This window comes from Vitis riparia, chromosome 14 (genome assembly GCF_004353265.1).
Source record: "Vitis riparia cultivar Riparia Gloire de Montpellier isolate 1030 chromosome 14, EGFV_Vit.rip_1.0, whole genome shotgun sequence".
Taxonomy (NCBI): domain Eukaryota; kingdom Viridiplantae; phylum Streptophyta; class Magnoliopsida; order Vitales; family Vitaceae; genus Vitis; species Vitis riparia.
Genome location: NC_048444.1, coordinates 21,514,123 through 21,530,770, shown reverse-complemented (window position 1 = coordinate 21,530,770; position 16,648 = coordinate 21,514,123). Strand labels below are relative to the sequence as shown.

Here is a 16,648-nt window from a genome sequence, read left to right as displayed (position 1 = left end):
CTTCATTTAAGTGCACTGCATGCAAACTTGTCGATTCCTTTAGTGCACCCTTGAAATTCATCCTAATATTCTTGTGTATTGTGACTATTAAGGGAAAGAATAAAAGAGGACACAAAATAGTAAGACACAATCCTTTTCAATCAATATTTTCATAGATCACAATTAAATATTAATAATATTTTATTTTCTTAATTTAGAAAATAATATTATTAAGAAAAAGAATAAAAGAGGACTGACATAGTCAATATTTCCATAAATTAAGAGCAATAAAATATTAATAATATTTTGTTCTCTTAATTTAGGAAATAATATTTATTTTCTTGATATTTATTATTCCTTTCTTTGTATAATTTATATTGCATTCTTGGATAAATTTCTAGAAAGAAATAATAGAATGAACTATTTCTATCAACAAATTATCAAATTCTCTATGGTATTAAATCTAGGGGAGGAGTATCGAACTTAAGCCTTCTCCAAAAGTAGGTGAATGTCATAAAAGGCTTGATTACCTTCACAAACCATGTCTTCCTCTTCAATAATAATAAATTAATTTTAATATTCAAGCTTTCTAGCTCTTTGTCATTCTACATTACCATTAATATTCTTTTTAGCTTGATTACAATCATACTAAACACCACAAATTTCCTTCTATCGAGAAATAAAATCATCCTCTTAACTTGTTGGCTTCGGTATTCTAGCCTTTCATCAATGTTCTTTCTAGTTTGATTTTAATCAAGCCAAAAACCACAAATTATCTTCTATGATGAAATCAAATCATCCTCTTTGTTTGTGGCATAGTGTTCCTTAACATTTCTTAGGTAGAGTAAAACTTATTAAAGAAATTAAAGATGATGAGGGAAGCAAAAGTCATATCCTACGATATTAGTTATCAACTGACAATGATAAATTTGTCACTTCATGAGTTCTTGGAACCATGAAAGAAGACGTTTTAAGCATAATCATTGGTGTTGACATGGTGTATGAGGTATGAACTTCTCTTAAAGAACAATTGCTTCTTATACCAGTTGAAAAAAAATGATATACTCAAGAATATTTAAGAGACTTTAAAAATATATGCGACAATCTCATTACAATCAAAAGTCAATTTTAGACTAAGACAAAGTTTGTCAATTTGACTTAAATATGTATGAATTTTTTTTTTTTCAACTACCATACCTTTCTAGCCAATTCATAGTAGCTATTTAAGGACATAAGCAATCACTCACTACAAAAAAGGAGAGAAAATATTCTTAGAGTATGCACACATTTTTATTTGGATAATATAGTCATAGTCAGAATGGTTGATAATGATAATTTTTTTTTAAAAAAAAAAAAGATAATAATTTTAAGTTTTTATTGAGTCTTTGTCAAAGGATGTTTTTATCATCTTTTAAGACAAGCTAAGCATCCATATTTATTCTTACTCTAGCTTGAAAGGGCATGTTAAGAGAAAAAATAAGAGATGATACAAAATAACAAGATATAGAATGACAGGACACAGAATGTTAAGCATCCACTTTAGTCAATATTTCCATAAATCAATAGCAATTAAATATTAATAATATTTTATTATCTTAATTTAGGAAATAATGTTTATTTTCCTTAATTTTAGAATATTTATTATTCTTCTCTTTGTATAGTTCAAAATACATTCTTATATAAACTTTTGGAAAGAAATAATAAAATGAGTCGCTTTCATCGACAAATTATCAAACTCTTTAGTAAAGCTATATTTATATTAGGATCGCAAACATTAAAACTCCATCTCTTTATTCTTTCTTGAGTGAAATTAACTTTAAGTTGGTCAAAAACTTGAATAGATTGTAATACCTATTAGAGTCGATGAATTCAATTGTAAAATATCCCCAAAGTTATAATCTTTATCATGATTTTTTAATTGTTTTCACAAATACACCGATAACGAGTAAAAATAGATCAATTACATGAACAATAAAAATCAATTATAGAGAGTACACAAAATTTATGAAAAATCTACCTAGAAGCCCCTTGGTATAAAAAACGATGGATGGTTTATTAATCACAAATAATCTATTAAATATGAGAAGAAGATATACATATTTATATAACCAGATGTTCCTACTCTCGAGGGTCTTATACTATTAGTACCTATACTCTTTGTTCATGTCCTTGATATAACACTCCTTGTGGTCTTTGGTGGATCACCTCGAAAACCATATTGATATTTTAATAACTTAAATCCTTGAACTTTAGACCATAAGAAAGTTAATTTCAAGAATACTCTTAAAAGATTGAGAGATGGAGTTTCTTAGGTTATAGAAAATATTTTGAAAGCTGCTTTTTTTTTTTTTTTTTTTTTTTTTTTTTTTTTTTTGGCAAATATAGACAAAAGATAAGGCTGACAGACAACAAACTTTCACAAGGCTGTGACCATACTCAGTGACAGCCCAACTGGCAAAGCTGTCGCTTGAAATGAAGGCAAGCCTGGCAGAAGTCCGTGGTTGATAAAGGAGGCGTGAGCAAAGCAGTCTCACCGACTTGTGAGAATAGCATAGAAGTGGACCAGGTGGCTAACGTAGGGTGGGGTTATCGACACGAGAAAAATGTTGTCTGTTCCCGCCTTCCCGCCTAGTTGAATTCTTGACTGAAAGAAACTAAGAGAAACTGCGAGAAAATGGAAGAGAAAGTTGCAGAGAGGGAAATTGAGAGAAACATAGGGATGTGAAAGTGCTCTACGAGCTTCTCTGGAGATGGATACACCAGAGAAGTACCAGATCGCAACTCCTATTTCCAAATATGAGGTGATTTCTAAACCCTACTTTTCTTTTTTTCTTTTTTCCTTTTTTTCCCCACTCTTCTCTTATGTTACCTTCCGGTCGCGAAGAAAATTGAGGAAAAGAGAAAGGAAAGAAAAATTTTTATTACTGATTTTTTTTTTTTTTTTTTTTTCTGGAGAATCTGGCAAACTGAACGAAATGAGCTATTTTTATGGCTCAATTGAGTGGGAGGAAAGTTTTAAGGTTTTAAGCTACATTTTTTTCTTTTCGATAGTTTTTCGGGGGATAGAACAGGGGTATTTTGGAATTTCTCCTGATAGTGTATATTAGTTTTCTTGGGGTTTTGTTTCAGTTTCAAGTTTCTTTTCCCTGTGATTTAGCTTGAACATTTGATGTGATTCTATGAATTAATTTGTCTTTTGTTTTCTGTTCATGTCCTTCTGATCGGAAATTTCCTTCAAATGCTTAATAAAGTTACTGGGTCTTTTCAAAACCACAGCCTTGTATGGGAGTCAAAAAATTATATGCATAGAAACTTCTTCATGCATGCTTGGTGATTATCTTGAAAACAAAATTTGTACCTTTTCTGTCTATGTTTGGTCTGGTTGGAATATTTGGTAGTTTCTTTAATGAGGTATTATACAAATAATTTCAAAAATACGCCTTCTGCGTCCTTTTCAGATCTCAGTTATGGTAAATATGGTCTTTCTTTCTTTAGTTGAAGGCAAATGTGTGGACTTTTGCTTAGATTTTGAAATCTATTCTCTTCTGATGATTCTTTTTTTATTTTTCCCATTGCTTAGTGGGTTTAGAAGGTCATGCCCTAAAAAACAATCCTTATCCATATGCAGGATTCTCCTGTCTTTAATTACATCAACAGTCTCTCACCTATTAAGCCAGTCAAGTCCATACCCACTGATCAGACATTCAGCTCACTTAGTTTTGCATCTCCATCATCTGTGTTTACTTCACCACATATCAATCCCCAGAGAGAATCAAGATTCTTAAGAAGGTAATTTAATTTCTCCATTTTTCTGCACTGAATTAAATTAAATCCATATTAGCCGTAGTTCATGGATTGACTTCATTAGTGTCTGTTGTTTTTGTTTCAGGCAACAATTTACAGACCCATCAAAACCTGAGTTCTCTCGCTGTGATAATGATGAAAATACAAGTGAAGGTGTTTTGGATGCTGTTCATCAATTGGATTATCTTGATCCAGGGAGTTCAGATACGGGGATTACTATAGATCCATCCAACAAAGACCCAAAATCAGATACTGGCTTGCCACAATCCCTGAAATATGATTGCACTAGTCCGGAGGATAACAGAATTCCCCACAATGATATTGAGACAGAAACTGTGCCAGAAGTGGCAGGCAGGCCAGCTTCACGTGTTCATTTTGTTCAAGGTGTCTCAAAAGAGAGACAACAGTCATTTGAAATTGAAACAGAATTACGTGGAATCTGTCAAATTGGGGAAAGTAAGGAAGCAGCAGGATGTGATTGGGGGAAGTTGATTTCTGATGATACTGATCAGTTGATATTTGATTCTTCCATCAGCAAAGAGCATTCTGAGGTACAGGATCACAAAACAGTGGATCCTGGGACATACTCCTTTATTGCAACTGTGCTACAACTCCCTCATGATGAAATTGATGATTTACAGAAATCACTATCTATTGGTTCTGTTGATTCTTATGAACAATGTGAAACTGAAGAAACAGTTACTAAATCAAGAGATGTTGGAGAGATAAAAGAAATAGATCAAACATCAGCAGTACCTTCTAGCACTCTACTGGACGAACTAGTTGTTAGTGATTCAAGGGCTGAAAAAGTGGATGACAAGAAGGGCAAAAAGTGCATGCAGTCCAGCTGCAAGGTAAAAAAACTCAAGATTATATTTGTAGCATAATGTATGTTTTTGTGAATGTGCCCATGCGGTATATCTTGAATGTGTTAATTCTGTATGTGATTTTTCTCCTTTGAGTCTTTTAAATGCGGTTGGTTCTCAAAGCTGGCATTTTACTGATGTTTTATTTACTTGGAGAGAGCTTGTTAAAGCTTTACCTTATTTATGGCATCATGAATGTTCAAGATCTAACAGGCTCAATTACTCAGGGTTTAAAGACTTGGTAGGATATTAATGCAATACCTTCATTTTAATTGTCAAGTAACCTACAAATTGCACATATTCTAAGGCATCTCCCACATTTCTATACCATTTAAGCGGAAAATACGTGGAATCTTCTACTATTTGGGAATTTATGGTTAATAACCTAGAGTGTGAACTTTAAACTGGAAAATGAATTGAAGATCAAACTGAAACCTATTAAGCTAAAAGCAATTTCAGTATATGAATTATATGATTATCCAACCAAAAATCTTTGCCAATGGAAAATCTATCGTATCAAATTCAACTTTTGGCATAATTGCAATTTATAGTTTTCATTTTGATTGATAGGTGGCATTCACCATGAGGTACCAATTTGATTTAGATCCACAGTTGAAATGCAACTAATATGATGTAGTTTATAAAAGTAACTAAAGCCAAGAGTATTTCTGTTGAAATATCATGAATACTTGACTTTGTTTAGTTCTAGAACAAATTGTTGACATCACAAATAGGGGTAAATCTTGAACAGGCTCTCCCTAAATCTTGTGGTAAAATGAACTGAAATAGAAGGTCAACTTGGGGAATCAAGCCATTAGTCAATTTTTTTCATGACTTCATGGTTCCAAATGAGACAAGTGAAAGTTCTGCCATCTATTAATAATGATGTTGTAATGAACAAAATTGATTTTTTTTTTTTTGTTCTTATTTATATTGTGAAGCATAAATTTCTTGGTTTGTCATACCATGTACATGTACTTTAAGTGTATTGCAAAATGAAAATTCCATTTAAAGTCAGGCAAAAAGATTTTTGTTGGAGCTTCTTTCTTCAGTCTATGATTCCATTAATAGCCAAATCAAAAGAAGCAGTTTCTTTTCTGTTCTATATTTAGGGGCCTAGTATATTATATGCAGTAATTGTAATAAGGAGTGCAACCCCTCTCCTGCTTCATTTTTTGGCTTTGTGTGTGTTTTTGTATTCTTTTCATAGCTTTTTTTTTTTCCACTCATTGTCGCACTGGTTATTATATTCTTTCTTCTCATACAACCTAAAGTGCCTATATTGTATATTTTGAACTCGTATTTATTCATCAGTCAATTTATTTATTTATTTTTAGCTTGGTTCTCAGCAGCAGCTTAGTATACGAAGGCGCTGTTTACTTTATGAGATGACAGGAGCTCATAAAAAGAAATTGATATACAATTCTGATAGTGGTTCTTCAGCCTCATCACAATCCGATGGTAAAGTTTCCTCTGATGAAAAGCAGTTCATGCCATTTAAGCCTGGAAATATTCATCCATCATCCATGTTAGCTGGAATTGGTTTGCACTTGAATGCTCTTGCAACCACTGCAGAGGATGGTAATAAAGTTGTTAAGCATGAGCCTTTGGCTTCTGAAAGGAAACCAATAAGTATGTCAAGATCCATCCCCTCTTTGAATTCTATGTCATTAGGTCAGACACCTCTAAACAAATCCTTGACTCCAGACCTTTTGGAAAGGGATTTAGTTCGATTTGACAGTGAAGTTCAGGCCACCGAAGATGCTTCTCAGACATCAGAATTTGGAGTTAGCGAAGAGTTTAACCATGGTAGTCCAAAAAGGAAGAGGTATATTGCCTATTTCTATAGGTGCAATTACTATTTCTCATCCATCTGAATTCATTTTTGAGTATCGTGCTTTGCAGGCGCAGGTCGGAACAAGCTGCGGAAAATGAGGCCTGTAAGCGCTGCAACTGTAAGAAGTCAAAATGCTTGAAGCTGTAAGTTTATCACCTCTATTCACATTCATGTCCAAGGCCAGCATTGCTAGTTATTCATCAATTGATTGCAGGCACATCTTTTGCTAGTTAACAGTCCTTATAATATTTGGTTTTCTGAATCTTCATCTTAAAATGGAAATGCAAATTAGACATAACATGTAATCTATCCCTATGAACAACCACATGATAATCTTAACGTTTGGGAAAAATTTGTTTCCAAATCTGGTCAAGGGTTCAGCCTTTGACGCTCAAAGTCAAATCTAATTGGAACCAGATTTAGCTGAAACTTTTCCCCTGCTGGCAGCTTCCAATAGGGGGGTAATCATTGAATTGACCAGTATGCCTTCCCCTCCTTGCGATTAAGAACTCATGGTTTGCTGTAATATAGTTGGTGTTCTAAATTGATGTTTCATACATACATCTGTTATTTTTCATTTACTTGAAAGGTGGACAAATGTGATGCTTTTGAAAATTTAAGCTGCAGTGGTATGTGGACTACACCTTATGACCCTGGTGACCTCGCTTCTACATTTATTTAACTTTCCCTAAAATGGGAAGAATCCATTACTATTGTTAAGGCCAATTTTATGCTTATGGCAAAGCAATTGAAGTTGGTTGATGCTTTAATCAGAAGAAATGAGAAATGCCATACAGACAATGCAATTTTATTTTTCAGTTACTGGATGCAAATTGATGACTGCCTTGATTTTCCCTTTGCGTATAGGAAATTTTCCAAAATATTTGTATGATGCCTGCATAGAAGTCTTGAATTTATATTGCTTATAATCTTGTAAAAAAAAATTATTATGCCTCTAAACAGGCATCTATAGCTCAAAAAGAGCATGCAGATAGTAAGACAGGATTGAAACTTCATGCTTCCATTTTGATGTTGTGGACCAGGTTCAGAAAAGACTGAACTGACCTTATTCTCACCCATGGGTGGAACAATATGAACTTATAAATATTCTTCTTAAATTTCTTGTATTTCTTATTCAGTCATTCCAAAAATGGTATTCTAAAGTTGCTTTTCAATTATGCATTATGATCATGGAATCTTATTTATTTCAATTCTGTTAGCAAATTGTCTTGCATTGTCTATTTATGTTGCAATTTATTTGTCGTCACCATATAAATTTACACCATGAATGGTAGGTTTCATTCCCTATTGGGATTATGCTCAAATTTTTCATTCATGTTCTCTAATGCAGTTATTGTGAATGCTTTGCTGCTGGTCTCTACTGTGTTGAGCCTTGCTCATGTCAAGATTGCTTTAACAAGCCTGTTCATGAAGACACTGTCCTGCAAACTCGTAAACAGATTGAATCTCGCAACCCACTTGCATTTGCTCCTAAAGTGATTAGAAGCTCTGATTATGTTCCAGAATTTGGGGTAAGAAATTATCCCCAACTAAAATTTTAGTGATCTGGTAATTTGTCACTCTTTGATCATGAGTGCACTGTTTTTTTGCTCATGCAGGACGAATCTAACAAGACTCCAGCTTCAGCCCGACATAAGAGAGGATGCAACTGTAAAAAATCAAGTTGTTTAAAGAAATACTGTGAATGCTTTCAGGTTTTATCCGCTAGCTCATTCTTTATGCTTTCCATTCTTTTACCATCTGATATGGGCTTAATTGGTTGTGTTTAAAGGGTGGAGTAGGATGCTCTATCAGCTGCAGGTGTGAAGGATGTAAAAATACTTTTGGGCGAAAGGATGGTGAGTGTTTATCTGCTGCTTTAAAGATGCAATTGAGATCTTAACCAATTGCACTACTTTCATTTATATTGTGACCCATGGAATTCCTGAAGTTAGTTCCATGAAGCTATCTTCCAATTAACGTGGACCTGTTTCCAACATGGTTCCTGCCTTTTTACCTATAAATGGGCTGGTATTATGTCTCTATTTGGCCTTTGTCATTACCGAGTTCTATTTCCCATAGCCCAAAAATGTATATTGCTTACCTTCTAAATGGACTCTTACATGGTTAATTCATCTTTTCATTTGGTTTCAAACTTTACCATGTTTTATTAGAAAAGCATCTAAATTCTCTTTCTGTTTATCTCATTCAGCACATGCAGTTTCTGTTTTAGACTTCTAGTTTTGCTTTTCATCTGATTCAACAGGAACAGAAGAAGCTGAACTAGATGAGGAAGAAACAGAAGAGACCTGTGACAAGAATTCATTGGACACAAGTTCACAGTATGATGTAGTCCTGAGGGGTGAAGAGGAGCATTCAGATCTTGTTCCTCCAGTAACGCCATCTTCTGAGATTAGCAGGTTCTCGTTTTGTTATTTTTTCGTTTCTGTGTTCTAATTTCATTCTAAATTGGTTCTTAAAAGATTATTTCATTTTTCAGACCTCTGGTTCAACTGCCATTTACATTTGGTGGTGGGAAGCCCCCACAATCATCTCTACTATCGGTTGGATCATCTTCTCAAATGTATACCAGTCAAAAATTTGGACCATCAGGTTTCATCTGCCGCCTGCCAAAGTTTGAGAAGCATCTTGAGATGATTCCAGAAGATGAGACTCCAGAGATCCTGCAAGGCAATTGCACTCTTGCTGGTGGTGTGAAGTCTACCTCTCCAAACAGCAAGAGGGTTTCACCTCCTCATCACAAGATTGGGTCAACTCGTGCTTGGAGGAGTGGAAGGAAGTTGATTCTAAGATCTATTCCATCATTCCCATCTCTCAATCCTTGCCAGGACAGTAGTGACCATTCCCCAGGAAAGACCCAGTGAAGCGCTTTCAATTTTCCTCATGAGGCTGAGGTTTGTTTTCCAGTATGTATATGATAGTACCTCCCCCACTGGTATTATCCAACTGTCAATGTAAAATAGAAATCACTCCTGAAGCACTTCTAGTTTTCTCGGTTGTTTTGTGAATCTAGTTGATAAAAGGCATTTTCCCTTCAGTATCTAGTTTGTGCAGAGATATGTTATGTTGTACCAGTAGGTTGAATCGAAGGCTTTGGTGTAATAATACTGTATTTTCTAGTTCACTACTGTAGTTGAGTAAGTTCTTATTCTATTATAACCTTTCTTTGATCTTTGGTTATTTGTGAAATTTGCTATTAGACACCTTTGTTGTGTACATCCTAATAGAGCTTCGGTGCTTGTGGAATCCCAAGGATCAAGTAACCTTGACTAACCAGGAGAAATAAGTCCCAACACTGGCCCAAAACATTGTTGCTTTGCCATTGATGTTTACTGTTTTGGTAAAAGCACTCATCCTACTGAATGCATGTTCCCTGTTTGGCCGCCTGGCTTGTAGGGTGCCTACAAGATCATTCTGACTTTATGCTAAGTTTCTTACACAAACAATGAAAAGCAAAGTAACAAATTAAATGAGGCGAAGAATCATTATTAAAGTTCATTTCATAAATTTTGATTTACTACGTTAAAGATGAGTAATGGAAGTCATTTATAAAGCCTATAAAAGATGCTACTCGAGTAAGTAGTTCTCCTGCTTCGTTTTGTTATTCTCTCCTCCTCTATACATTTTTTAAAGGTATTTATATATTTTTCTTTATTCTTCTTTATAATCTGCATTTTGCTTATTCTCATTTTATAATATATTATCAGCATAAATTGCTTTGAAGGTAAATTTTTTATCTTTAATTCGGGATTATTAATAAAAAAATAGATATTACAAATTTCTATTAATATTGATTTTGTTATATATAGTTAATAGGTAAATTATTTTTACTTGGTCAATTCTCATTTAATACCATCATTGCTAGATGTCATGTACAAAATATTATGTTGTTAGAAGCTATATGAAAATCATTCTTATAGTAAGAAACAATGTAAAAATCATTATAATAGTGAGAAATTATTTTCAAATTATAACAGGAAGTAATATAATGAATTATTTTGTTGGTCCTAGCCAAAAGCTATGTATAAATCTCATTTAATATCATCATTGTCACATGTCATATACAAATTATTATGTATACAAAAATTATTTTTACAGTTTGAAACTATGTAAAAATCATTATTATAATTAGAAGCTATTTGTAAATTATAACTAGAAATTATGTGAAAATTATTTTAAATTTTACTTATAGACAAAACCTATATAAAGATAATTTTATATTTTTCTCATAGCCTAAAGCTATGCAAAGAAAAGAAGTTTCATATATTGATATAACCCGAAACCACACAAGAAAGCAATTTCATCTTTTAAACTAATGTGTAAGGATTCTAGCTATACCAACCTAAGGTAAAACAAATGGTTTCTTTTTGCAAATTCAAACTATATGAATGCCAAATATTTTTATATGTAAATATATAATAAATATAATAGAAAAACAATTACATATAAATAAAATAGGGAAGAGAATGCAAACACAAGATTTTATAGTGGTTAGCACTACCTAACCTACATCAACTCTCTTTTAGCTTCAATTTTAAGCTTGATGTTTCACTATATCAAGGCTTCTAACACAAACCTTCAAGCTTTACAATTAGATTCATTGGCTTCAATGGGTACTACAAAATTCCTCAAGAAAAGCCTCATTTTTTAACTTCCCAAGTGATACCTCACACTTGACAAACATTAACTAATACATCACACTTAGATTTTTCCCTCAAGTGATACCCCATACTTGAGCTCACCTCACAAAGGTTACAAAAAATATATAGAATTAAACTTATGAAATCCTAATACAAAACTTAGACTCAAATGATATATGATAAACTAGAATTGAGGTGCACTAAATGAATATACAGGTAAAGTGCAATAAAAGACACTCTCAAAGCTCAAATATATTCCAAAATGATTTTGGGATGTTAACCTTACAAAATAATGAAGTTTGGGACTTTTATATATATATATATATATATATATATATATATATATATATATATATATATATAGAAGTTTGGAACCCAAATTAGTTGTCAAGCACAATTTGGGATTCTATGGTCGACCAACTAATCAAAACTGCTACTAGTTGTTGGGTGGCATAATGTGTAAATAGTGACTATTAGGTCATAAGAGCTCGATCGGTCTAACAACTAATTCAACTAAACCTCGACTGGTCAATATTATACCTCAATCAATTGAGACAAGCTTCTGCCAATTGAAATTTTTATTGAACCAATCGACCTATTAGTTCAACTTATCAACTTATTGGTTCAATTGGTTAACCTAGTGGTCAACGACTTGTAAAAAAAAAAAAATCAAAGGAGAAAGGGAGGAAATGATGCATAAATGACCTTTAATGACTCAAATTATTTCAATATAAAAACTTAAGATTGAAAAATCATTTTTAATTATGAAATGCATCTTGGAAAATAGGTTTTTATCCTTGAAACAATCAATCTCATTCTTTTTATAAAATCATTAAAAAATAACACATGATCCTAGTGCACCAACAACATGACGAGATCTTATAGAAAAGTCTTGATTGATCTTCTCTTTAAAGTCCTCTTCTTCTTCTTGATTTGACTTTATATTGACATTTTGGAAGTCATCTTGCCTAAACACATTTAAAATAAACTATTGGTTCAAAATCTTGTTTTGTTATCATCAAAATCGAAATTAATCAAACTTTAATCTCACATAATATAGTGTTAATTTTAAAAGAAAATACAAATCTCTCTCGATTATTAATACTAAAGTGAAAGTTGATTAAGAAAACAAGTCATTATATCATCGCAAGTGAAACAATATTGAGAATTATTATGAGTGTGGTAACAAAGAGTATTGGTCACATTCGTGTTGTACACACAAATATTTAGTCAACTTTACTAAGTATCAAATGAAGTAAAAAGGAAGGGATGAAAATGAAATACACTAGTAATGATGGATTGGATCTAACTTACTTTAATATATATTGATTTTTTTAAATGTCCTAGTGGATTGATCTTCAAGTGAAGAGCGTAAATATTTTTATTGATTCATAATACATTGTATATTGTCATTATTTTTATTATCTTCATTTACCATGTGTTTTTCCCAAATATTATTTATATATGAAATTGCATATGCTATTTCAAGATGAATGAGAAATATGTACATTTCGCAAATTGTGCAACCACTCACATAATTCTTTGAGATAAAAGATGTTTTTTCAATTTGACATTAGCAAATGTTAATGTTAGAACCATATTAAGTATTACAAACTTGATTAAAGGCTCTGAAAGAGCAGCAAATGTTATGTTACCAAATAGAACTAGATTTCATATATATGATACTTTATATTCTAGCAAATTTAGAAAAAAAATTGCTTAACTTTAAAGATATTAGTAGAAATGGACATCCTTCGGAAATTATGGAAGGAGACAATGTAAAATATCTTTATATTACTTTTATAAAGCTCTCAGCTTTCTCCTCTAGGTTGTATCATATAACCATAAAACCTATTAAGTCGTATGTTGTTGTGAATTAGAAGTTCAACAACCCAAAAATTTTTATCCTTTGGCATAATAAGTTAGGTCATTTGATGTCTTCGGTGATGTGTCAAATAATAGAATAATCGCATGAATATTCATTAAAGAACCAGAAGATTCTTTTGCCCAATGAATATTCATGTGTTACTTGCTCACAAAACAAATTGATAGTTAAACTATCTTTTACTAAAGTCATATCTAAGTTACCAATCTTTTTTAGAAAAAATACATGGAAACATTTGTTAATTTGTCTACCCACCTTATGGACCATTTCATTATTTTATGGTCTTAATAAATACCTTTACTAGGTGGTTACACTTCTATATCCTTTCGACACGCAATATTGCTTTTACTAGACTCCTTGCACAGATAATAAGATCATGAGTATAATTTCTAAATTATCCCATCAAGACAAGATGTCCTAAGACTATTGACAAATTTAATTCTAAAACATTCATTGACTATTACATGTCCATTGAGATTGATATTGAGCATTTTGTTGTTCATACTTATACCCAAAATGGTTTGTAAGAATTTGTCATTAAACATCTCAAATTAATTGTTCGACTATAACCAATAAAAACCAAATTACCTACTTATGTCTGGAAACATGTTATCATGCATGCTACAACTTTAATCCATGTTCGGCCTACAAGTTAGCATAAATATTTCCTTCACAACTTGTACTTGGAAAATAATCAAATCTCTCACTTACAAATTTTTTATTGTGTAATAGATATACCAATTGCACCTACACAACGTACTAAAATGTGCTCCTAACAAAGACTTGAAATTTATGTAGGTTTTGATTCTTCATCTATTATAAGGTATCTTAAACCCTTAACAAGTGATGTTTTTACAAGTCTCTTTGTGAATTGTTATTTTGATGAAAGTATTTTCTCGCCATTAAGAAGAGAGAAGTTGATTCCAAAAGAAAGATAATAAATTACTTTGAATGCAACCACTTTGTCTTATTTTAGTTCTCATATAAATCAATGTGAATTAAAAGTTTATAAGATCATTCATTTGAAAAATCTTGCAAATTAATTACGAGATGCATTCATTGATACAATGAAAGTGATAAAGTCACATATCTTAGTTGCAAATACTCTAATACAGGTTAATGTCCATGTAGGTCAGTTAACAAATGAATTTAGATACGCCTAAATATAGTAAACCTATCAACTCAAAGGACATAATGCCTTAGAAAAATAGAACATAAGGAAAATTTGACACTCTCGAAGAGACGATGAAAATAACAAATTGCTCTAAAATTAATGAACTCATAGCCCTTAAAAGAGGCATAATAGAACAAATAACTCCTTAAAATGCATATATTGAAAAATAACTCAAAGATACAAATTGAACAAGTAACCTTGGAATAGGCACATGTACCTAAAAATAATGAAATCTCAATAAGTTAAGTATATAGGGGACAAAAATGAGATAAAAATAATATTGTTATTAATAACAATTTCACTTTTCAAGTAACCTTTGACATCATAAGAAATAATGAAGACCTTGAACTACAAAATATGGAAGAATGTCAACATTGAAATGATTAACCAAAAATGGAAAGAAGTCATGCATGCAGAATTAAACTCGTTCATAAAATTAGAATTGTTTGAACCTATAATCCAAACACTTGAAAAGTAAAGTCTATTAGGCATAAATGGGTATTTGTACGAATGTGCAATAAGAAAAATGATATTATAAGATATCAAGCATGATTAATAGTGTAAGGTTTCCTACAAAGATCTTCTATCAACTTCCATAATGATTTAATTATATGATCAATAGTCTCTGAATGACTTGATTTATGGTTTATGATGTAGTTACTCTATATTTCTATGTATCCATAAACAAGTTAAAATCCTTGAAGGATTCAAAATGCATGAAGCAATCAAATCCTTAGACAATTGAAAAAACATTCGAAGTAGATAATCGCCTATAGGATTTAAAATACATCAAGCAAATAATCACCTTAAAAAATAACTATTAGAAGAAGGATGTGTGAATAACTTCATAACTCTATGCAATTTCACTAAAAAAACAAAAATCAAATTTACAATTATTATAGTGTATGTCGATGACTTAATCTTGTTGAAACTCTTGAAGAGCTCACAAGAACATCAAATTATTTGAAAAATGAAAAATCATGAAAAAACAAAAAAAAAATCATATCACTTTCAAACATACATTAAGAAAATCTTGAAACATTCTCATATGGATAAAAAAAAATATCCTTAAAATTCTTTGATGGTTGTTCCATCACTTAAAGTGAAAAAAAAAAAAAAAAAGAATTGTTTTGTCCTTAGAGGTGATTAAGAATCACTTGATTTTGAAGTACCATGTCTTCAAATTGTTGGTGCACTTATGTATCTTGCCAATTGTATACATCCAAACATTGTTTTTTTGTCATGTATTAGTAAGATACAGTTCCACTTTAACTCGAAAATATTGAAATATTATCAAACATCCAATGCACCATCTTCGCAAAATTATTGATATGGGTCTATTTTATTAAAAAAATCAAAATTACAATTACTTAAACATGTAAATGCAAAATACCTTTTAAACCCACATAAAGTTAGGTCACAAACATGATATATGTTTAATTGTGATGACATCTTTAAATCATTCAAAAACACTGGCAATTCATGAAAAATTGTAAATGTATATAACTAAAATTTATGATCCAACATGTTCAAAAAACATATGTACTATCCTTTATCAAAGACAACTTGATAATATCATATGAAAATAATGTTGCATGTATTACACAAAGGAAATAGGGTTATATTAAAGCATGTATAAGCAAACACATTTTACCTAAATTCTTTTATACACAAACTCTAAAAGAGTTATAAAAATGATGTTTAACAAATACATTTAAGTGATAATATAACAGATTTGTCCAATACCATACCAAGACCAACCTAAAGAATTACAAGAATATCATACTATTTTTCCTTCACTTACAACCACCACTCAAGCTCATTTATAAAGCCTACAAAACACTTTCCATCCTTTTTACGAATGACATCCCAAATAAGCATTTATCTTATTTTCTCCCCTCTTTTATACATTTCTGATACCATTTATTCTCGATTTATAATAACTTCCTTTTTGTTACAAATGATACTTTTTTAATAGCTCATGAAAAGGGTTTGAAACAGAAGATTATTAATCACAACCACCAAATCTCTTTCTATATCCACCATTTTTTCATTTTTTTCAAATAAAGTATAAATGTAAAAAGAGAGGATAAAGAACGAAAGAAACAGAAGCAAGGGATGGGAAAGCCGAAGAAAAATGGGAGTTAAAGGGTTAAACTCAGTGTGGGAAGGGGAAAAAAGGGCAATATCAGTCATGTGGTATACCACTCAGGTTTGGAACCAAGCAGGCCGCAGCCATTGCCATTGCCATTGCTATTGTAGTAGCTACCACTCTCCCATCCTTTGGATTCACTCATATCCCTTAACCATAGCTTCCCCGAATTTTCCAGCTATATATAACAGAGGTCATGCTTGACCTCATCAAAATTCAAAATCCACCACTGGTTAGGAGAGTGCTTTCACTGAGCCCCTGAATAGGGCAATTTTCTAATGACCACAAAC

At 31.7% G+C, this 16,648-nt stretch overlaps 1 protein-coding gene across 5 annotated transcripts; it reads left to right on the top strand.

Moving 5' to 3' along the window:
- The first annotated feature begins 2,580 nt into the window (after positions 1–2,580).
- Positions 2,581–9,682, top strand: LOC117931090 (protein tesmin/TSO1-like CXC 3). 5 transcript variants are annotated; one of them, XM_034851955.1, is made up of 11 exons: positions 2,581–2,780; positions 3,608–3,768; positions 3,869–4,637; positions 5,999–6,281; positions 6,357–6,477; positions 6,555–6,629; positions 7,838–8,018; positions 8,106–8,201; positions 8,279–8,345; positions 8,753–8,906; positions 8,987–9,682. In XM_034851955.1, exons 1-11 carry the CDS (start codon positions 2,730–2,732, stop codon positions 9,369–9,371), a joined length of 2,343 nt encoding a protein of 780 aa, XP_034707846.1. In that variant the 5' UTR covers positions 2,581–2,729; the 3' UTR covers positions 9,372–9,682. The 5 variants fall into 5 exon arrangements, with proteins under 5 accessions (XP_034707846.1, XP_034707845.1, XP_034707844.1 ...); XM_034851954.1 differs by having other exon boundaries at positions 5,987–6,281; XM_034851953.1 differs by having other exon boundaries at positions 2,582–2,780; positions 6,002–6,477.
- Positions 9,683–16,648: the final 6,966 nt, after the last annotated feature.